At 32.0% G+C, this 23,484-nt stretch overlaps 2 protein-coding genes across 2 annotated transcripts in view; both read left to right on the top strand.

The window, feature by feature from the left end:
- Positions 1–711: 711 nt before the first annotated feature.
- The window catches only part of LOC139490119 (cadherin-23-like), a 145,432-nt gene continuing 122,659 nt past the window's right edge, over positions 712–23,484 (top strand). The window contains exons 1-2 of the mRNA XM_071276969.1: positions 712–779; positions 4,460–4,531. Coding sequence (XP_071133070.1) covers positions 719–779; positions 4,460–4,531 — 133 coding nt within the window. The 5' untranslated portion in view covers positions 712–718. The remainder of the gene's footprint in view (positions 780–4,459; positions 4,532–23,484) is intronic.
- On the top strand, positions 5,005–23,452 carry LOC139489353 (cadherin-related family member 1a-like). Its single transcript, XM_071275662.1, has 16 exons — positions 5,005–5,058; positions 5,310–5,363; positions 6,276–6,365; positions 7,997–8,083; positions 10,746–10,757; positions 12,589–12,705; positions 13,115–13,243; positions 14,706–14,784; positions 15,418–15,545; positions 17,277–17,477; positions 17,745–17,909; positions 19,889–20,050; positions 20,626–20,690; positions 22,033–22,270; positions 22,640–22,894; positions 23,252–23,452. Exons 1-16 carry the CDS (start codon positions 5,005–5,007, stop codon positions 23,450–23,452), a joined length of 2,037 nt encoding a protein of 678 aa, XP_071131763.1.

Below are 23,484 nucleotides of genomic sequence, written 5' to 3'. Positions count from 1 at the left end.
CCTGATTTGTAATAACATGAGCAACACGACAGATGCCACATATGGTGCAGAATCTGCTTACCCTTCCGGAGCATCTGAGATCACCCTCAGTTTTAAGTGGGGTTCGTGTTGCTTAGTCTTTAGTTTTCTTTGTGTGTCATGTAAACTATTATTTATCATTTGTCTGTTAGTCTGTTTAATTTTTAGCCATGGCGTTGTCAGTTTATTTTCGATCTATGAGTTTGACTGTCCGTCTATTATTTTTCGCCCCTCCTTTATGGTACAATGCAACACGAGTTGCATAATCTAAAAGATTTTTAACTTACTATAGTTAGGTTCACTTTTAGAGAACCATAATTCGGTTGCCAAAAATTGCTATGCATATGTTTTTACGGTAGATTCTACTTTTTTAAAAATTAGGTGGTCAGACAAATAATTGCACGATGGTAAAATCCCTCAAGGTGCAATCAGTTCTTCATTGGTACGACTTAGTTTTTAATGAATGAAGATTAGAGAAATAGTTGATGAAGATAGCAACATTAACACTTATGCTTAAGAATTAAAAGTTTGACAATGGTTTACATTAGTTGTATTTGTCGATCATTGCAGACATTATATTATGAATATAAACATGCAAATGTCTGATTGGTTTTTTCATTGTTAAAAATTACTTATGCGATTTCTTTTTCTAACGATGCTCATATGTCTAGCTTAACATTTAAGTTTAATTTTAAGGGACATGGAAGTTATTTTGAAGTTTGGACTCGTGTGCACATTAATAATATCGTTGTCCCAAAAAGGTAAGTTCTTTATAGTTATAAGCTTATAGATTTAAGGAGATGTGGTATGAGGGTCAATGAAACAACAATACATCCAAGTCACAATGTGTAAATAGTAAAAAACAAAAATAGGTCAAAGTACGGCCGTCAACACTGCGCCTTGGCTCACATCGAACAGCAAGCTATAAAAGGCCCCAAAATGATAAGTGTAAAACATTTAAACAGGAAAACCAACGCTTCAATGTATATTAAAAAAACGAGAAACGGAAAACGAGAAACACTTATGAATAAATCAACAAATGACAACCTCTGAACAACTTACAGATTTCTCACTTAAGACAGTTGTAAACAAATGCAGCGGGTTTCAACGTTTTAACAAGCGCCAACCTTCACCCTAACAGAAAATGATAATGTAACATTCTAACATAGCTTGAGAAATGGCTTAAATCAATCAAAAGACGCATTAACAAAAACAAGTTCACTTATTGAACGAATAAATTTTATCTATGACACAATGTTAATACAAAATTAATAAACATAAATGAACATACTTTAACATCAACTCCTACAACTGTCCAAAATATTTGGAGGGAGATTAAACATCCGCCAAGTATTCAGCTATTCATCATTTGAAGCATTACTTATGTGAAAAAAAACCTTTCATCTAGTGTGTTTTTGAGATTAACGTTTTATATATTTACTTAAGTAGTATTTAAATCTGCCGGAATTTATTCAAATAAGAGCAATCCGAATTTTCTATTCAGGCTTTTTATTTTGTTAAGCAACCTTTACTTGCCTGGTGGTTTGGTCTGGAAAAAAGCTGATGATAGTTTTGTAGAAAGAATCGTACGTTTATACTATACCACCTAAATGTTTGGCATGTGTATAGGAATATGGACACTTTTTAGGTTCTTCTATACGATAATGAATGTTAGCCATGCTAAAGGGGGTTGTCTTATCGAATATATGAATAGTGTATAATACATTGTAATATTAGTTTGGTATGGGGCATCAAATCAAATCTTCGTATACAGATGCAACAACTCTTTGGTGGATTTTAAAGCCCCGGTGACACCTTACCGGATAGCGCAAACGGACGTCGAACGGATATCTTTGTTTTTAATCCGTTCGTTCTTTTCCGTTAGACGTCCTTCCATATCCGTTTCATGTCCGTTCAGCATCCGTTTTATCCGTCTACTTTTGTTCTGTCCAGTGGACACTTTTTGGCATGTTCAAACATTTGAACGGACGTCCAACGAATGAAGTGTCCGTGAACGTCCGGTAGGCGTCCGTTTTTATGGTACTCGTCCATTCCAATTTTGTTTTTTACGTTAATTGTCCGTTATACCTCTGTTGGAGGTTTGGTTGACCAATTCACTAACAGACTTCTACCGGACGTTTCACAGAAAAAATGGATGATGAACGGAAGTGAAACGGATGTGAAACGGCCATAAATGGAAGAAAACGGATGAAACGGATACGCACCGAATGTAAAACAGATAGATGTCAATAGAACATTTCGCGTAAAAAAATCCCAAGTGTTTGTATGTCATTTTGCATAGTTGTAGCAAAGAAGAATACATTTTACAGAAATCCACTAAAACCAGGACCCAAGTTAGCAATTACACTTAGACACCTTACTGCTGGAGAAAAATAGCGTAGTAATTGTACTATGTGTATCCATCTGATGAGTCAATCCTTTTTCAACTGATTTTTATAGTTCGTTCTTATGTTGTTTTGTTACACGACTGTCCCAGGTTAGAGGGTGTGTTGGGATCCCGCAAACATGTTTAACCCAGCCACATTCTGTATATATGTGCCTTCAAAGTCAGGAGCCTATAATTAAGTGGTTGTCGTTTGTTTGAGTATTACATTTGTTATTCGTTCACTTTTTGTACAGAACTTATGCCGTTAGTTTTCTCGTTTGTCATTTTGCGGCCTTTTATAGCTGACTATGCGGTATCAGCTTTGTTCATTGTTGAAGGCCGTACAGTGACCCTATATTTGTTACTTTCTGTGTCCTTTGGTGTATTGTGGAGAGTTGTCTCATTGGCAATCATACCAAAACTTCTTTTTTATATAGCATGCAGTGCTCTCTCCCTTGGTACCATTTGCGAGCATGGTCTTGAGAAACGATGATAGTCCGTCGGAAAGGGACGATAAATGGCTTACCCGTGTTACGAGAGAGCCATATTTCTTGCACGTAAAAGACACCCTTGTTGATTTCTAAAAAAGACAGGCTAAAGCCGCTACAAGGCACCACTCGCACATTCAAAGTGGGGAAGAACTAATATAAGTTGCAATAACTTGTTTCCTAATCCACTATAAATAAATATGTTTAAACTAAACTAAATGCAGTGCGGATGGAGAGTTCCGCATAACACCATTTCCGTTTTCATCCCAGAGTAGATACTATTAACAGGTTTAAAATATATAATGTTTGTTTAAAAGATTGAATTACTGCATTGCTTCAATACTTTTTTTACTCAGAGTAGCGCAATGTGTGTTTGCACAGATATCATGCAAAACAAAACGTAATACAAAAACTAAAATCACCTAAACAAGTGCACTAAGGTGTCCCTCGTCTTTAAAAAAAACCAGGATAAATTAGTCTATTTGTTTAGTACGCGGGACCTTCAACTATGTCGTACTGACACTACCTTTGCAAAAGCAAATATCATAATAAACGGATAACTCACACTAGTATACCATGTCCATCTGACGTCGTAGCTGTGGATAACAGTGCGCAAAAACGTGTTTACAAATTTGGTTCCATCAGTTGTTTGCATGAATATTATTTCGGGTGTGCCAAGCAATCATCGACGAGTAGGTGAATGAAGTCATGCGCTTCCCAAGCAGGGCGGGTGACTGGAAGCGGATTGTGGAAGAATTTATAGGGAAGTGGAACTGCCCTCATACCTTGGAGGGCAAATACTATATATATTATATTAATACTCAATAGAACTTCTTCCCCTGGAAGATTTGAACTACAAGTTCATCTGGGCACTGGGAAGACATCCCTATTATCCGGTACGCTTCCGTTATATTTCCGTTTCTCGTACATTGCATATCCTGTGTGTGTGTCCGTTAGGCATTTGTACGCGTCCGTTTTATTTGGTCTGTACACCAACGGACTTACAACAGATAAACAATTGTCGACGAAGAAAACCCGTTTATTTATCCTTTCGGCGTCCGTTCGAGCTTTCTGGTGAGGATCTGTTAAATTTTTATACTTTAAATTCCTACATATATATCTTTCTTCCCTCATTTTCCTGAAGCAGTAAACATTTTGGTTATCGGTAGACACACTTTTCAGAATCTTAAAGGATGTATTTTTTATTTTTCACGTTCAGTACATGCATGAATATAAATAATCCATTTGACGTCTATTAAATAGGAATAGATTACCTGCCGTATTTGGTATAACTTTTTGGAATTTTTGGTTCTCAAAGCTATTGAACTTTGTACTTGTTTGGCTTTATAACTATTTGGATCTGAGCGTCACTGATGAGTCTTATGTAGACGAAACGCGCGTCTGGCGTATTAAATTATAACCCTGGTACATGCACCTTTTATAACTATTAGCAAGCCATAACCAATCAATGAATTGATTATTACCATTGTATTTATGCGCATTCTGTGTGACTCTGAGTTCATTCAAAAATTATTCAAATGATGAAATTCAAAATTAATGTTTGTAGGATTGTCACAGAAATATCCACCACGGTTTGATACATTGCCTTCTCTTTTGCAATATGATGAAGGCTGTTCAAGTAAGTTTGATTCTAAGATTTAAAACATATATCGTCACAATTTGTCATAATCTGTAACGATCTGTCAAAGTAACAGACTAATTTAAGCTAGTAATTCTCCAGTTTAAAATAATTTCCTCACAGATTAATCAAGACTCATTCAAATAGTCAATATAGCTAAAGTTTTATTACGCGCACAATTTAATATATGTGTTTCCACTGATGAAAAAAAATACTTTGAAGTAACTACCTTAATCATGCTAATGCAATTTTAATTTCAAGATATGTCTTTGCTTTTTTTTACATAACGATCAATACAATATGAATGAAGTGAAGTGAAATACTTGGTTAATACATGCATTGTGTAATACTTTTCAGATAGAACTCTGGCGACCGTAACAGCCCGTAGTGGTAATGGAATCATAACAATATCTGCTAATGGCGATGCTACACGTTCTAAAGTTGACATTGTACAAACACAGAGCAGCAACTCTATGCCTTTCATTACAAAAGTACAAATTAATCAGAAAGCATGTATGGACAGAGAGGTAAGTGATCATTACAATTAGCAAATGAAAAGTGTCTACAATCTTGTGGTTTGAAGCTGTAATATTCCATATAAAAACAAAACTTTTTATTGTACTAATACTGCAGCGAAAATCAGTTTTTACAAAGAATAGTGACAGGATGGAAACTTTTTGTAGGAAAAATCATTATGGGAACTATTTAATTATTAACTGTTTTCCAGCAAATAAACTACAAATTATCTCTGCTGATTTAAATCTATTTAACTTTTCAGACAGAAGCTACATGGTACTTACATTTATTGGCTGAGGATACATCAAACTTAAAGGTATAATTTGTATATTTTGCACTCTACATTTATTATGCCGCATTAATAGTGTTTATTTTCCTTATTTTATTAGTGTGTCAATAAGTCGTTTTCTCATCAATTGTTGAAAGAAATAAAACACTTAATCAAATACTACGAATATAATGACCATTACAGTTTTATCGATAAAAGATTTCAATAATACATTTTTAAATAAAGTACAAGAGGATATAGGCACACAGGACCCGTGCTGACTTAAAGACTTAGTTTCTTCGTTTCAATATGTTTCGCAAATGAGAATATTTTTGTTTAATACACATGAAAGGAAATAAAGTGTATAACAACGAAATAAATCAATAAAATGATATTTTAAAAACTGCCTTCAGCATATTTGTAAAATTGTTTTCAAGATCTTGTTAAACCCCATACATTTGTGTATTTGTGCGTGGTATATGAACATCCACATATAGTGAATTATAACTCAATTATGACATCTTTCTTTTTTCTTAAGACTTGTCAACATATAATAAAGTTTACACAATTTAAACGAACAGGCAACACGTATCTGCTATCGAATTACATCTTTTTCGCATCAAAATATATTTAACTAAAATGAGTTTTCAGTTTTCATGGCTAACACTGTTTCAAGTTATTCATCTATATCTTCCTCTAGTATATAGGTATATACTGTCATGGAGGTATGCACTTCACAATGTGAAATAATGTGAAGTTTAACTCATCGAAAGTTTGTTGTCCTTCAAAACTGCAAATATTTTGACTTCAAAAAATAAATACATATGAGAAGGCATCTTTTAGTGTTAACCGGGATTGTGAACCTAGTTAAAGTTATATTTAAAGAAAAAAAAACTCCACCTAGTACTAATGGCTTTGTGCACATATTGTTGTCTAATTTGTTCCGTAATTTATTTTCAGACCATCGACACATTGCAAATCTATATTCTAGATGTAAACGACGAAAAACCTTCATTTTTATCAAAACTCTTCCAGAAAACTATACCTGAGGTATGAAGTATATTTAACAACAATCTGTCTTTATCATGTTTATCTGATTGCGATATTGTTTACAACAATATAATTTAATGGTGGATGTAACGTGTCTTCTGATTGGCTGACAGTGTTTTGTTTATCATCTCATACATATAATTCTGTCATATGACCGTGACGTCATCAACTTTTTTCATGATTTACGCCTGTCTAAAATGGAAATTAGAATTAGATTATAAAAAAATGATTGTAATAAATTTTCTGTCTGTGCAAAATAACACAAAAAAAATGTGGTGCACACTTTAAAATGATATTTTGAAGTACCGGCTCAAACGTATTTGAAAAAAATGTTATCAAGTTTCTGTTAAACCCCATGCACGTGTATTTATGAGTGATATATGAACACCCACATATAGTGAGTTATAATTAGTATTATGACGTCTTTCTTTTTTTCTTAAGACTTGTCTAAAATTAAAATTTACACTATCTAAACATGTTACAGCCATTCCTTTATTAGACAAAACCAACTAAAAAAAAGTACATAAACGAGATGATACGAATCTTTTTCACTTACATACTTGTATTGTATTTCTTGGAATACATGAAAAGGTTTCATGTTTACTAATGTTCGAAGTCCGTATTCATGTTAACTTCCAATAGGTTGTCTTAGGGAATTTTGCTTTGAGACTCCTACAACATAATTAAACTGTAAACAAGAAATGCTTGTGATGTTAATTTGTCATATTCACGAAATACAAGTGACAAAGACAAAAAGACAAAAGAACAAGGCTGACGTTTTCTAATCATAGTTACAGAGCAGATTCCTTTTTTCCGATCTGTAATTCTTTTTTCTTCTTTTTAAGGAATGACAGTACGCGGGTAATTCATTGTGTACCACATTTTCATGGGTTTTTTTAAATGACAGAAAATAATTTACAGTCATTTCTTATAATTTAATTCTAAATTCCATTTTAAACTGGAGTTGTAAAACAATGAAAAACGTTGGTCACATTACAAAATTATGTCTATGAGCTAATAAACAAAACAATGTCAGCCATTTAGAAGAAGTGTTACATCCAAAATTAAATTATTGTTTGATATCAGTAATAAATGATAATAGAACCGAACAAAACATTGCAACTTATATAAATTATTCGGAAATGTTATGCTTCCAATGAAACGTTAGAAGTCACATAAACCTAGCAATGTAGAAAGTTTGAATAATAATATTTTTAGGGGTGTGATAAGTTAACCCAATATATAAAAATGAATTTTCTGAATTAATGTTACCGTTTTATGTTTATATATATGTGGATTCATTTATTTTCGTGGGCACCAATTTTTGTGGATGAAGAAAAACTTGCATATTCGTGGACATTTAATTTCGTGGTTTTGCCGAAGTCTTTATACAAGCCTTTAGGACATTTGTCCTTCGTTGAACATTTAATTTCGTGGTTCACCTAAATCAACAAAATCCACGAAAATTGGTATCCAACGAATAATAATGAATTCACAGTATAATGCATATCACTAGAAAATTACTGATTTTAATGTTTATTCTTATTGAATCTTTATTTTGGTTCTTTCTGTTTATCCTGCTTGTACAAGGATTAAAATTAAAATATATCCTATAAAGATTCCTTTGGTAGAACGCAAAGACATCTACAGAGGTCATAAAGGCTACAGCTACAGATCCTGACAACGGCGTAGGTGGAGTGGTAACATATTCACTTGTAGTAAGTTAATATTTATCATATATTTGGTTAACTGTCAGGAAATTCTGTACCTTCTTGAGCACCTGAAATCCCATGAAATGTAGAGTGTACACGATGTATGCATATAGGAATCTGATGTACAGTAGTTGTCGTTTGTTTATGTGGTTTATACGTGTTTCTCGCTTTTTGTTTTTCATATAGATTAGACCGTTGGTTTTCCCGTTTGAATGGTTTTACACTAGTAATTTTGGGGCTCTTTATAACTTGTTGTTTGGTGTGAGCCAAGGCTCTGTGTTGAAGGCTGTTCATTGACCTATAATGGTTTACCTTTTATAAATTGTTATTTGGATGGAGAGTTGTCTCTTTTGCACTTACATCACATCTTCCTATATCGACATGATCGATATGTGCGATAAATAGACAGAAGTAGCTAACTGATGTGCAAACCTACAATTTATTTAACCTGTTGTTCAGTGGTAGTCGTTTTTTGTTGCAGCCCATCAGTATTCCTCGTTTCTTGTTTTATATATATATATAAGACCGACGGTTTTCCTGTTTGCATTATTGTACACTAGTCATTTTGGACCCTTAATAGCTTGCTGTTCGGTGTGAGCCAATGATCTTTGTTGAAGGCCGTACTTTCACCTCTAGTGATTTAAATTTTACAAATTGTGAATTGGATTTAGAGTGGTCCTATTCAGACTCATTTGCACTAATGCTAAACCTTCCTATATCTAACTTATAAAAGTCAAGATAAAAACAAAACCAGAGGGACCCGCTGAGATTTAAAAGAGCAAGGTGCGTCGACATGGATAACCGTGTTTTTCTTTACTGATCTACATGATCTAGTCTATAGTATTGATTAGCCTTTCCATTGATACAATCCACAAGAGTATGTAAAAGTACGTTTCTCTGCAATAGAAATAAAAATAACTAGATGTGGTGTGGTGTGAATGACAATGACACAATTTGGCACCATAATTCAAATAAATTAGATGTAAGAAATTATAGTTAACGTAAGATAAAATGAGGATTGGTATTTTAAGGTTTACATATATGTTGTTGTTATTGTTGTTTCTTATGGCTTTTGGTTTTATGAAAGGTTTGGTTTTCATGTCTGTTTGGTTTTTATACTATCCATGAACTATATAAAAAAAATTGTTACGTGACACAGATATTCTACCTTTACATAAATGAATTTCTGTAGTTTTGTATATAAAAAAAAGAGACAAAAAATTGAAGTACGAAATCAAATCGTTTACTTCTTTGTTATCTTTTATTGGTCAATAGATTTTCTTGTTTAAAGAACATTTTTCATTGCAAAATGCAATAGGTATACGTTCATATCATAATGTGCGAGTCATACAAGTGATAATCTTTTAAAGTCATATCATTTCTTTTCGTCAAATGTTTCAAATTTGTATAAAAAAAATTTGTTGATGTAAAAATTCAAATCATTTAATAAAGGCACCCTTTGTTTATTGTTCGTATACATCTTGTAGACGTTTAGCTTTGATAAGATCGAACATCATGAACATTTTATCAATTTGAATATTTAATGTAATTCACATTATTCAGATTATAGTTCACTATAGGAGCATGGTCTAGTTACCCTTCTGAACCATCTGATATTATCCATAGTTTCGGTGAAGCAGTCTTACTGGTTTATATGTAGTATTTTGTGGACAGGTTGTCATCTTCCTATTTGGGCCATCACATAGTTAAAATCCCTTCTACATAGTTTTGAATATTCCCATAGATATCTTGTGACTGCATTTTCAGATTGTTGATATTACTAATTGGCAGACATATTTAACAATTACATTACTGTCCATAAATTAGTTTCACAAATAAATCTTACGACTAAAGTTAATCGTAATTATACTGATCTGTGTAAGACCTTTGTTCAGAGATTTTTTTGTGAAACTGACTCTTGTGATATACATATATATATAAATATATATTGTATAATCGGTTCGGGTTTTTTTGTGGGTTTTTGTTTTTATATTTTTTTTATTTTTGATTTAAGGTTTTTTATTTGATAAATGTCAGAAAAATCTTTCTTCATTCTATCATGCGAAGTTTAGATATACAACGTGTAATAAAAGGCATATAATGTGGTCATTTTTATTTATTTCCTGTTTACAAAACTTTTGAATTTTACGAAAAATTAAGGATTTTCTGATCCCAAGCATAGATTACCTTAGTCGAATTTAGCACCACTTTGTGGAATTTTGGATCCTCATTGCTCTTCAACTTTGTTCTTGTTTGGCTTTATAAATATTTTGATATGAGCGTCACTGATGAGTCTTATGTAGACGAAACGCGCGTCTGGCGTACTAAATTATAATTCTGGTACCTTTGATAACTATATCGCACAAGACCCTTTTTGCAGAAGTTTTGTGAAAAAGGTTTTAAATTCAGATTCAAATTATTATGTATATAAATATTATATATTTTGATTCGAATAAATATCGGTTTAAGGATTAAGTGTTTGGTTTTGAAAATTTACACGACAGAGTGCAAGTGACGATCACATTTTTTATAAGGCTACGTGCTTACCTTTTGTTAATATTTTCAAAAAAAAACTTTTAATAGTTTAATGTTTTAACATTTATTCTCATTCTTTTTAAAAACACTTTGTATAAATTTCAGTTAATAACGTCGATATTCTTCATTTCAGGCGGAAGGCCAAGTAAGTATTGATATGGTTATGGTAATCATGTGTAAGATTTAATCGTCAATGTAGATACATGTATTAGGGACGACATCAAAAGATCGTTGTAGGATAGACAAAACTTAAATCAAATAGTTAGGGGGTGGTGGGGTTAAAATTCTGCAAGTTTTGTATATCTAAAATCGATTTTTAACCGGATTTTTGTGACAAAAATGTCGGTTATTGATTTGGGGATGTACGGCGGGCGGGCAGCCGGGCGGGCGGGCATTAATCAAATGTTGTCCGTGCATTAACTCTTGAACCGTTCAACCAAAGCTTTTAAAATTTTAATATGTTGTTACTGACAACTAAATGAAGGTCAAGTTAAATAATGGCGATTTTGACTTTTACCGTTCAGGAGTTATGGTTCTTGAAAGATTGAAAAATGGTTTTTCCAGTCGTGTCCGTGCATTTACGCATGAACTGTTCTACCAAAGCTTCCCACATTTTAATATGTTGTTACTGATGAAAAAATGGAGGTCAAGTTCAATAATGACGATTTTGACTTTTACCGTTCAGGAGTTATTGTTCTTGAAAGATTGAAAAATGGCGTTTCCAGTCGTGTCCGTGTATTTACTCATGAACTGTTCAACCAAAGCTTCCCAAATTTCAATATGTTGTTACTGATGACAAAATGGAGGTCAAATTCAATAATGACGATTTTGACTTTTACTGTTCAGGAGTTATGGTTCTTGAAAGATTGAAAAATAGAGTTTCCAGTCGTGTCCGTGTATTTACACATGAACTGTTCTACCAAAGCTTCCCAAATTTTAATATGTTGTTACTGATGACAAAATGGAGGTCAAGTTCAATAATGACGATTTTGACTTTTACCGTTCAGGAGTTATGGTTCTTGAAAGATTGAAAAATGGTGTTTCCAGTCGTGTCCGTGCATTTTCTCATGAACCATTCAACCAAAGCTTTTGAAATTTTTATATGTTGTTACTGATGACAAAATAGAGGTCAAGTTCAATAATGACGATTTTGACTTTTACCGTTCAGGAGTTATGGTTCTTGAAAGATTGTAAAATGGTGTTTCCATTCACTTTATTGCATTTACTCATGAACCATTCAATCTAAGCTTTTCAAATTTTAATATGTTGATACTGATGACAAAATGGATATCAAATTTGATATTGACGATTTTCACTTTCACCATTAATCAGTAATGGTTCTTGCATGTGATATTGCCAGGACACAAATAAATGTTAATAAATCCGGTTTGCTGTCGTTGTGACAGCCTCTTGTTACATATATCCCCATTGGTAAATTAATTTTTCCCAAATTAAGTAAAAAAGGGGGGGGTCAGTGAAAAAACTATGTGAATTAGGTTTTTTATCCTACATTGAACTTTTGATGTCGTCCCTTAAGCTCATATGAAAATAAAATAAAAATGATCTGATACAATATGAAATATAACAATGCAACGGCTATCTAACAATCCAATGAACGTGGTATTTTTATGGACTGAGAGCTGAATTTACATATAGATTTAATTGCAGTTTGCTTCAAACAAATTATATATTCGGTGATTGTAACGAATGTAATAGTTAATTTGTTGAAACCTGCACCCATAAATATTATTTGATTGATCATAATGTGTTGACAACATCACTTTATATATTCATACACAACTTGATCGACTTCGTATGGTTCATATACTTGTTCTTTTTGTATCTGACCATTATCTTGGACGTGTTCAACAACAGAACATTGTAAACTATAAGGTTTAGAATGTCGAAATATGTTACACTATTTTATTCATTTCTAAAAAAAATTTCCTGATGTTGTTTTGATGTATTTGTTTCAGTCGTCGTCCTTATATGGAAACGCTTTTGATATTGATACTAACACAGGTAGCATAACAGTAAATGAAGCTTTAGACTATTCAAAACTGAGTTTCTACCAGTACCTTATTGTTGGAACTGTAAGTATTGTGTAGAGTCGATAGTTTCTATAAACCATTAAATGTGTTATATGTAGAATTTAAGACAACCAATATGTAGATAATTTTTTGCTCGGAAAACGAAAAAGGGACAAAAGGTCCCCTATTAGCACAACTACAACAACCGCTATCATTAATTGTTAGTAAAATTTTCACTAGGAAATGCTCTTTATACGGTTAAATCTTGTTCATTACATCGGTTGCAATGAATTACATTGATTTCCCAGTTAAATAAAAACCGATAATTTCACATGACGTCATACAAAAATAGGCGTTGTCAAGACGTCGATTACATTAGTAATGTTCAGTTAAGATTGTTCATAATTTTCATTTTTAAGAAGTTATTTCGGGAAAAGATATTATTATATATTTTATAAATGCTTCATTTCAGGATGGTGGTGGATTAAATGGAACTGCAACATTGATAATCAAAATAAAAGACATTCAGAACAGACCACCATACTTTACCGGTCAACCGTTTAATGCTTACATTCTAGAGAATAGTACTATTGGTTCTAACGTAATTACGTATTTTAAAAGATAACAAATAAGTGTTAAGACCAATTTATGTTTGTAGTAACTTGATTGTTACTTGTATGCTATCTTTTTTCAGAAGGAAAATTGAACGATTTTGTGCCAAATTGGACCGGTAGTTAAAAAAATGAAAACAGTCATAATCTATACTTTTTGATAGTCATAGAAAGATGGGAAATTGAAACAAAACAATTAACCGTCGCAAAATACGTTAGGGACAGAATAGTGCTCGCGTGTATAAATCATTTTTATGCCCCACCTACGATAGTAGAGGGGCATAATGTTTCTGGTCTGTGCGTCCTTCCGTCTGTTCGTCCGTCCGTCTGTCCGTCCGTTCGTCCCACTTCAGGTTAAAGTTTTTGGTCAAGGTAGTTTTTGATGAAGCTGAAGTCCAATCAACTTGAAACTTGGTACACATGTTCGCTTTTGGTTGATCTTTTTACTTTTCAGGCCAAATTATTTTTTACCCAATTTTACGGTCCATTGAACATGGAAAATGATAATGCGACAGGGGCATCCGTGTACTTTGGACACATTCTTGTTTTTTCTAATATAGGATTTCGCTATATTTTTTTATAAATGAACTTTATCAAATACTTAACAGAAAAATGAAATAAAAAAATAAGGTCACCGTTCATTTAGGCTCACAATCTGCCTCCGAAAGAAACATACATTTTTGAAAATGTCCTTTTTTTCTGTTGAACTAATAGGAGAAATAGATGTAATATCGAAATACAAAAATAACTTATTACAGAAATCGCTTAAATTTTACAATTATTTAGTTTATGTATAGCTTATTTGAAAACAATAATAAAGAATATCGGTCACCGATGAGTTATAAAAGATATTTTAATTTTAATGCCAAATTTTTGCACCAAAGGGAGATAATTTGGAGCTTTTTCAATGATATAAACATTTTAAGTGATTTTGGGTCAAACCGAATCAATTGTTATGCCCCACCTACGATAGTAGTAGAGGGGCATTATGTGTTCTGGTCTGTGCGTCCGTTCGTCCGTTCGTCCGTTCGTCCGTCTGTTCATCCGTTCGTTTGTTCGTCTGTACAATTTCAGGTTAAAAGTTTTGGTCGAGGTAGTTTTTGATAAAGTTGAAGTCCAATCAACCTGAAACCTTGTATACACTATACACACGTATATCGCGGTTCCGTGACTGAATTAAAGTATATAACTATGCACTAGCCTGAGTCTGTTGTAGACAAAACGCGCGTCTGGCGCAAAAACAAAATTCCAATCCTTGTATATATGATGAGTTCATATACAAAATTATTGAATAGGCTTTAATTTGAAAACGCAAAGAGCCAGTAATCCTTGCCTATCATATTGTCCATCTTTCGAGTAAAACATTCCGTCTTTTGTTCTTTAGACTTTTATGCAAATTCTAACTTATTGACCACATGTTATCATTTTTCCAATTTTCCTTGTATTTTGCAGGTTCCCTTTACATACCCTATTAGAGCCGATGATGGTGATACTGGTGTTCCACATGCTATAGAATATAAATTTACACCTGGTATATTGTAGAAAGTTTTAAGTTATCCAATAATCAAAAACTGAATATAAAAATGACAAATAAATTTAAAAAAAAATATATCATCATAATTTACTCACTGTTCAATTAAATCTAAGATCCGATATATTTTTTTTTGTTCAAGACCAAAAAAAGCACAAAAAATAGATTTTCATATACTATTATTTTAAAGTTGATGTAAGGATGGGGCATTTTTATTATGCTATGTGTGAGTCAGTTATTTAAATCGTTTTACGATGTACACTGAACAGATGGCAGAGAATATATGATTCGTGAGTGTTCAATAAATTTTCAGACCATTATAAACATGTAACATGAATAATAGCCAATTTGTCGCATATACCATGTCCATCCATTGTATACAAATATATATAAAAAAAAATCTAAATTTGATGCGCTAGTTATGTTTTCTGAATGTATCACCTGCATTCAATTTGATATTAGAAATGCAAAACAAATGTAATATACGAAAACCTATAGTCGACCAAAAGCAAATAAAGAAGAGAAAATTTTTCAATATTTTTGATTCGCGTGTCATAAATTAAAAAAAAAAAGAAGTTTCTTAGGTTTCAAAACAAGTATTTCTGTTATTCAAATGATTATAACATTTCTTAGGGAAATGCAATGAATTCTTTGAAATCAAGTCAAATGGCATATATGCTATAGTGACAGTTAAAAAAACATTAGACAGAGACCGAGGTGTGATACACGATGCTCGTGGCGTGTGTTCCATGACGCTGATGGTAATTATAACCGTTTTTTATTATGCTTGCTTTGTTATAATAATCATTATATTTCTAACTTGCACTCAATTGTGTATAAATTAAGGTTTTGATCCTCCTCCTATTACCCATACCCTCTTGTTGATAACATAGCCTTACAATTTATCTCTCTCCACTGGACAACTTAAACACTAACAAATTGTATACGTCATGGTTCACAGAAACGTATGTCCTATAATGACCCAATCAGTAAACATTTTCGCATTTAAAAATTTGTGTTGTTGCATACATTTATCATTGATACGCCCATCTTATTCATTCACATGAATACTAACCCAAGTTCAATTTAAAACTCGACATATAGTGCAGACACATGTCGATGCAGATAATCAATTTAAGACGCTACGAGAACAAATGCATTTTTTAGCACTTTTACGAACAAACAAACGGATGCAGCTTCGTTCAGTACAGCAAAATAATCTTCCCTCATTTTATAAGAAAAGCTTCATTTTGGATGTCTATAATATATAAGTACGCAACATCATATGAGAGTACCGGTTGTTGTCGCATTAGTCAATATTTTCTTACAATCATAAACCTTTTCGAGGTTACTTCACCGATGACACAAGAACAATGAAAATAAACTCTTTTCATGAAAAAAAAATTCAACAGAATCAATAGTTAAGTTATAAAGAACATTCTTACGATGAAAAACCATAATTCATTTAACTGCAGTGATAGGATTTAAATGCAATAACATCATGAAAATGATGTTTTATTTACATTATTGTTTAAGATAAATACGTTTGGAGCTTGTGAAATAGAACTTTTACTTTTTTTCTCTTTGCTGCATATTTATAAAGCGAAAAGTGGGAAATTTTGTGCATACAAAATATATACATCTTTTAAGTCATCAATTATTCGAGTTTTCTACATTGTCGTTAGCATGTTACTTTTTCCAAAAATATTGTTAATCTATTTCTTTTATCTTAGTTTGTCTTGTAAAACTTTTATATAGAAATATTGTCTTTTCGTGAATACAACTATTCAAAAACTATGTCTTTGCAGGTTATAAAAATTTTAAATAAACATTTTTTAAAAGTGGGTTATTCGTTGAAAAAATTTAACATTATAGCATGCTGTATCGTCGTTTGGTATTTTAGGAGGGAAATGATAACATTAAAAGCAAATTTTGATCTTGTTTTATTTTAGTTTTACTGTTACTATTTACATTAACGTGTTCTTGCGGATTATAGTTAATAGAATCTTTGCTAAAACATGACAAAATTTAAAGATAAAGTTTTCGCTGTTTGCAGGGAAGGACATATTTTGACACTAAGTGTCCCACTGTACATTTTTATGCATTCTGGAAAACCACATTCTTTCAAACATGTTTTAAGTAAAATCAATAATGTTTGCTTCTTTTGTGTTATAAATGATGTCTTCCTTTGCATCAACCCAGTTTGTCGAATATTAAAAATTGGCTGGAAAATTCAATTTCGTCAGTATAAATTAAAGTTGTCTGAATTATTGATATACTGGTTACTTCATTCAAACTAATATATAGACAAAGCATATAATACTCATCTGTATTCATAACTATATATTCCAAGTGACTGTGTTGTTGAGTAATAATTCAAATATATTGTACAGATGTTCGTGTTTATGGCACTTATCTTAATGAAATTTCACTAACCTCAAATCACTTCTTGCTATTATACGTGTAATTTGTATGAATGTTTTTGTAAACAGGCAATAGAAAAGTTGAATTCAAATGAAACTAATCCTGGACCATCAAATTCAACAACACCAGTAGTAATCTCTATCGTAGATGTAGATGATAACCTACCAGAGTTTTCACAGTCCTTATACAATGCAACTGTATTTGAAAACTTGGTGGGAGCACCCCTAACCATAAAGGGTGACAGAATTAATGTTACGGATGTAGATCAGGTATTGCTTTTAGTTTTTCCTGTTATATTTCCCTCAGCCTAATTAATTAATAACCAGAAATAAATTGATTGACGTGTTTTCGTGCTTTTAAATACATTTGATGTGACCGTCAGTTAAAATAAATGTTCAAAAGCATAGTAAAAGTTGTTTAGATATTTTTTGTTGTATTAGAGGTTCCGAAATTACATTGATGACATAACAATAAGGTTAAACTATCTAACATTTTTAATTCTGCAGTTTTTACGATTTTTTATGATTTTACAATAGGATGTTAATAGTCATCTTCACTTAGAACTCCGATATCATAATGGTAGTATAGTACAGGGAATAAAGCCAGTTCCAGACACGGTGCAAGGTAGTGGAAATGTTATGTTGTATCTACAAGACGATTTCTCATTTGATTTTGAAAAAGTACAAGAAGTATCGTTCATGGTAATGTACACTTACAGATAGATGACAAATACATTATCTTTTCTGTCAATTTTGAATCGGAACTATGATTAACCAACACGTTTCCATCACTGTAAACATTAGATACTAGGTCAGAAAAATACATTGAAGATACAAGTGAAAAACGATAGCAACTTTCGCAAGATCCGCTTTTCGACATTATGTTTTCTTTTATTTACTCTCATATCTTACTTCCTTGTTAATTTGATTGACTTGTTGATACTATTTGTAATGCTGATTTATTCTATTTTATATTAATATGGATCTTGTCCATATACCAGCTTGAATTATTTGGAACATCTACTTATTTTCACTTCTTCGTACTATCAGAGACATATACTCTGGTACTATGAACATCAAAATTATTAAAGCTGTACAGTAAGTGTTATCTACCTCTTAATGTATAGTTTTATTGTTGATATTCATCCCATATGTATCAAGTGTTAGATTTAGTTTCTTTATATCACAGAACTGTCTTGGTATTCTTAATTGGAAGATTTTATACACACAGACGAAGTAGTTTACTTAACGACAAAATAAATATTCATTTACCTGTGTAGAAAATGTTTACGTGTTTAAAAATTGTTAAATATTTCACAGTAGTATCTTACCATAGCTTTGTTTAAATTTCTTCATTTACTTTGAACTTTAAATACTTATCCCTTATAATTTTATCAACTATGTATTTGCATTCAGGTATCGCAGATCAAATTTGTTCGTTCAGAGTTTTTTAATTTACGTTTTAATTGAGTTAAGCCTTCCAATGATATTTCATCGTGTGTTTTTCTATGTTGTGATGTTATACTATTGTTTCAATAAAAAGGGTAGGAGGTAGGGTACCATTAAATAAAGGCAACAGTAGTATACCGCTGTTAAAACTCATAAATCCATGGACAAAAAACTAAATCGGGGTAACAAACTAAACGTGTAATCCCGCTGCAAATGTTTGCACCTGTCCTAAGTCAGGATTCTGTACAGTAGTTGACGTTTGTTTATATTATTTATGCGTGTTTCTCGTCCTCGTTTTTTATATAGATTATACCGTTGGTTTACCCGTTTACACGTCTGAATGGTTTTATACTAGTAATTTTGGGACCCGTTATAGCTTGTTAATCGGTGTGAGCCACGGCTCCGTGTTAAAGGCCGTACCTTGACCTATAATGGTTTACTTTTATAAATTGTTATTTGGATGGAGAGGTGTCTCATTGGCACTCATACCCCATCTCCTGTATCTATCGATACCTTATAATTTGAAAATCCAAATTTCCAAACAAATGGAAATGAGCTAAGGTACAAGTATGCATAAGGGAGGAAATAACCTTAAGTTCAAATCTTTATTACAGCAAATTATAAGAGTGTCCGTTTTTACATGTCTATACTAAAAAGTAGTGTGCAATTTGAATGCTAGTATCTACTTCAAAGATTGCGAACTTGATGATCTCTTTATTTCTTATTTTTTATTGTTTTATTTGCTTGTTCGAAAGAAAATCAACACATTTCAAAAATTTCATTCGCAATGTACAGATAAAAAACACATTAAGACAGTATGAGAATTTTTCAAACAAGGCGTGACGGGAGAGGTCCACAAGGTTTCCATTCTCAGTAAGGCTGGCGTCATTCTCAGCATTAACGCTAGACAAAAAAATCTTAAATATATCATATAGTTTTTGGGAAGAAAAAGTACCAATGTTATCTATACAAAAAATCAAAACAGAATCGTTTCCCGCCAAATCTAAAATCATATCTCGAAAACGTGGACCCTATACTTTTCTGCTCTATTGGTTCTGTTGCTGATAAACATTGTACTATCAATTTATGAAGGTCTCTTAAAAACCTTGGTTTTATTATACAGAGTAGCGCAAAAAATGAATAAATGAAAGAAATGGCAAACATACCAAAATACCTGTTAATATCATGTAAATAACTTTTACATTAACATTCAATTATGACTTTTACTTAAGCTTGTTGCTAGAGAAGAGAAAGCTCAACAGTTGAACACTCAATGTATAGTTCATCTGGCGATAATAGACAGGAACGATAATTATCCACAATTTATAAATTCATCTTTTGTCGTACATGTAGCTGAGAATTACACAAATGAACAACTAGTCCTATCAGAAAAGGTAAGTGACTTTAAATGATAGGACGAGTACCAAAAATTTTCTTCCAAATAATGGCAATATATAATGCCATCGATATTATTTATTTCGAAATAGTTTCCAAATATCCTGAAATACCTAGAAAGAACGACATTTGAAACCGCATCTTCCAATCCTTTCAAATTAAGGTCGAAATCTCGAACGCATTGTCCTGAACGTGGTTTTAGCTCATAATCTCAGAATTTAACTATGTGGTCAATTCATACATGTTATAATCGCGTACTAGTATACTAGTTTTCTTATATTAACTAAAGATAAGATGGAAGAAGAAAAGTAAGATTAATGGCAATCAGAATTGTGTTGATAATCCTACTGTTTAAGACAACATCTTAAATTTTAAAAATGTTTCAAAATCTTTTATTATAGATATGCTTATAATCAATTCTTTTCATCGTTTGGTAAACTTGTAAATAGTCAGAATGGTTATATATCAACGTTTAGATAAACTGAACTTTTTTCTCTTAATGAAGTGATAATAACAGTAAAATGTTTAGTATTTCTTCTTTGTCACCATTGTTTTTTCACTCTAATATATATAGGCTACAGATAAAGACAGCGGGGACTTCGGTGAAATAACATATAGTTTGCAAGACAGTAGAGATATGTAAGATTCTTCATATCAAATAAATGGGTCGGTATGCTATTGTTACTATTGTTTTCAATTTAGAAAAGCATTTGCAAAAAAATAAGTAGAACATGTATTTATAAAAATGTTTCTCAAATACTGAATAAGTTTGACTCTATCAATTGTGTGTGTCTGCTTGAATAAATACAGGACCCTCCTCTGCGGTTTATTTAGATAAATCTATATTACTTGTCTTCAAATATTTCGTTGTCTTATTTTATATAAATATTTAAGCAATCTTGCATAATGTTATGGGGTATACATTCGCTGACTTTGGGAGTAAGGGTATTATTAAGATTGCAGACTCGTCTGTACACAAAACGTCTGCCCTTCGTACACAATCTTTATCCTGATATCTATGCTGATTTATTTATTTGTCCTTGATGTCATATATTTACATTTGTATGTATTTTTTCATACGTTAATTTATGGCATTCTAAATAAAAAGATGTGGTGATATTGCCAATAACACAACTCTCCACCAGAGACCAAATGAGTTATAAGTAACAACCATAACTCAATGTATTACTGTTTTTCAATGTTGCACACTATGTTGAGAGCGAGTGAAAATAATCTTTAATAGTATTTTAGTATTTCCGACGTGTATTTATAGATCAGCAGGAACTCTTACACCCAAAGATCTTAGACCCAAGAATACATATTAGGTACTTGTATACAAGGTTGAAAACATTGTGGACACTATGGCCATAAATCAGACGAACAGAAAATCTCGTCAAAGAACATCGGCGAATCATATGAACCAAAATGACCTTAACACTGGGAGAGAAAAGATCAACGTAAATTTTCTCATTTCCCTTTTGTCCAAGTAAACAGTTACAACTGTATATTATTAGTTTGAACTTCATAGATGGAGATAAAACAATCTCCTAGCTTCTGGTGTTTCGTATAATACAAAACGAGCAACGTATACATAGAACTGAAAAGCACAAACTTAAATTATCAACAAACGCCTATAAGACGAAACCAGTAGTGTGTAATGTGTTTTCGAAGGGCATTTCTAGTCCCATCTTTGCTTAAGACTAATAGAACCCCGGTTGTAAGTTGTAAAGTGGTGCTATGGTGAAATTATAATGCAAATTTATTCTAATGAAAATCGAGAAAATCAAAATTCAAATACCTGCAATTTGGTTTTGGATTATCCAGATTTGTACTAGGAAGATCTTGAATTATACATGCACCTATAAGATATAATTATCTATAATCATAATGTTATCCTCAAGATCTAAAATATAATTTCATAATTTTATTCCATATGATCCCCGTAGTAAAAATGTCTATGTGGAATGATTATTTATTGTAGATTTATAGTTAATAACCTTACTGGTGTCTTAACAAAAAGACAAAATGTAATATTGGATTATGAGAAAATAGATGAATATGTGCTGATACTGTTGGCGAAAGACGGCGGCGGAAACCTTCAATCAGCTGAAGTTGTTGTTACACTCGTTGATATCAATGACAATCCGCCAGTATTTTTACAGTCCTTTTACAATGACGTTATTAAAGAAACTGACAAAAACTTCAAGATAACTGTTAGTGTAGGTATTATTAGAACACGTATTATAGATGACGTGAAGACGTTTTTGAATGCACAATGTGGTTAACTCGGTCATCAATTCGCGATGTGAACCTGATAAAACCGAACATCGACCAAAACTGAACGAAATCTTAAGTCCCGAAGAGGTTCGGTTTAAACAAGTTTCACGGTATTCCTAGCGTGTTTTTGCTGTTCTATATCTAATATATTGACTGTTGTAGTGCATTGATTTGTTGTAATTGTTTTGTATACTTTATTATTTTATTTTTATTTCTGTGGTTGGCTTTTTCTGTCACGTCTGCATATTAGCTTAATTTTTTTTTCTGTTATCGATGGTTGATTGGATAATCATACTAATATCATCTTACAGGCATTTGATCGAGACCAAAAGAATACAATTAACAGTCGAGTAGAATTTGATTTGCTTGATTCGCCGTTCAACATGCAAAATAATTTCACAATCACCTCAACATGGCAAAATGGAGAATATCTAGGGAAAATATCTTTGAAAGAATCTCTGGATTATGGAAAACTTAATCAAACGAGAATCGAATTACTTATCAAGGCGAAAGATTTTGGCAGTCCATCTTTAAGCTCAACGACAACTGTTACACTTAGTTTTCATGTAAGTCTCTATAAATTGTTGTATAAATGTCTTTTATTGTTGTGAGTTAATGCCTTGTCATGATAAAAAACATGAGTGGTTTTTTTTTGTCATTTTTGCATAGAGTTTGCTCGAACATAAATCATATGTTCACAAAACAATTCTTACGTATTATCTTAACAATAACTATGAACTGATATTCCATAAAAACTAAATTTAAAAATAACAAATCAGTCGTTGCGGGGAATGTCCTTTCTTTAAGTTGTTGTTTTTTTTAGTTCCGAATCATGCGAAATAATTATAATCAAAACAAAGTAACGATTTCTAGATCAATCAGGACAAAAAATGTGCAAATAATTAATGTTTATTATGTTTCAGGCAAGTGAAAACTCTAAATATCACTGCATGTGTGGGTTGGCTTTGATGGTAATGATTCGTTATTTAGTTCAATACTTTGGTTGGTCAAAAAAAGATAACTTGATGTATAATGTATGCTTTCATTTGTTAACTTCAACATGTACTGTAATTTTCAATATATTTGGGAAAGGCCCTGAAATAAAAAATGTAATACAATTCTAACAAGAAAAACAATAAAATAAAGATAAATGTAA

The sequence above is a fragment of the Mytilus edulis genome, chromosome 9 (assembly GCF_963676685.1).
Source record: "Mytilus edulis chromosome 9, xbMytEdul2.2, whole genome shotgun sequence".
Lineage (NCBI taxonomy): Eukaryota > Metazoa > Mollusca > Bivalvia > Mytilida > Mytilidae > Mytilus > Mytilus edulis.
This window is presented reverse-complemented; position numbering and strand designations above follow the sequence as displayed.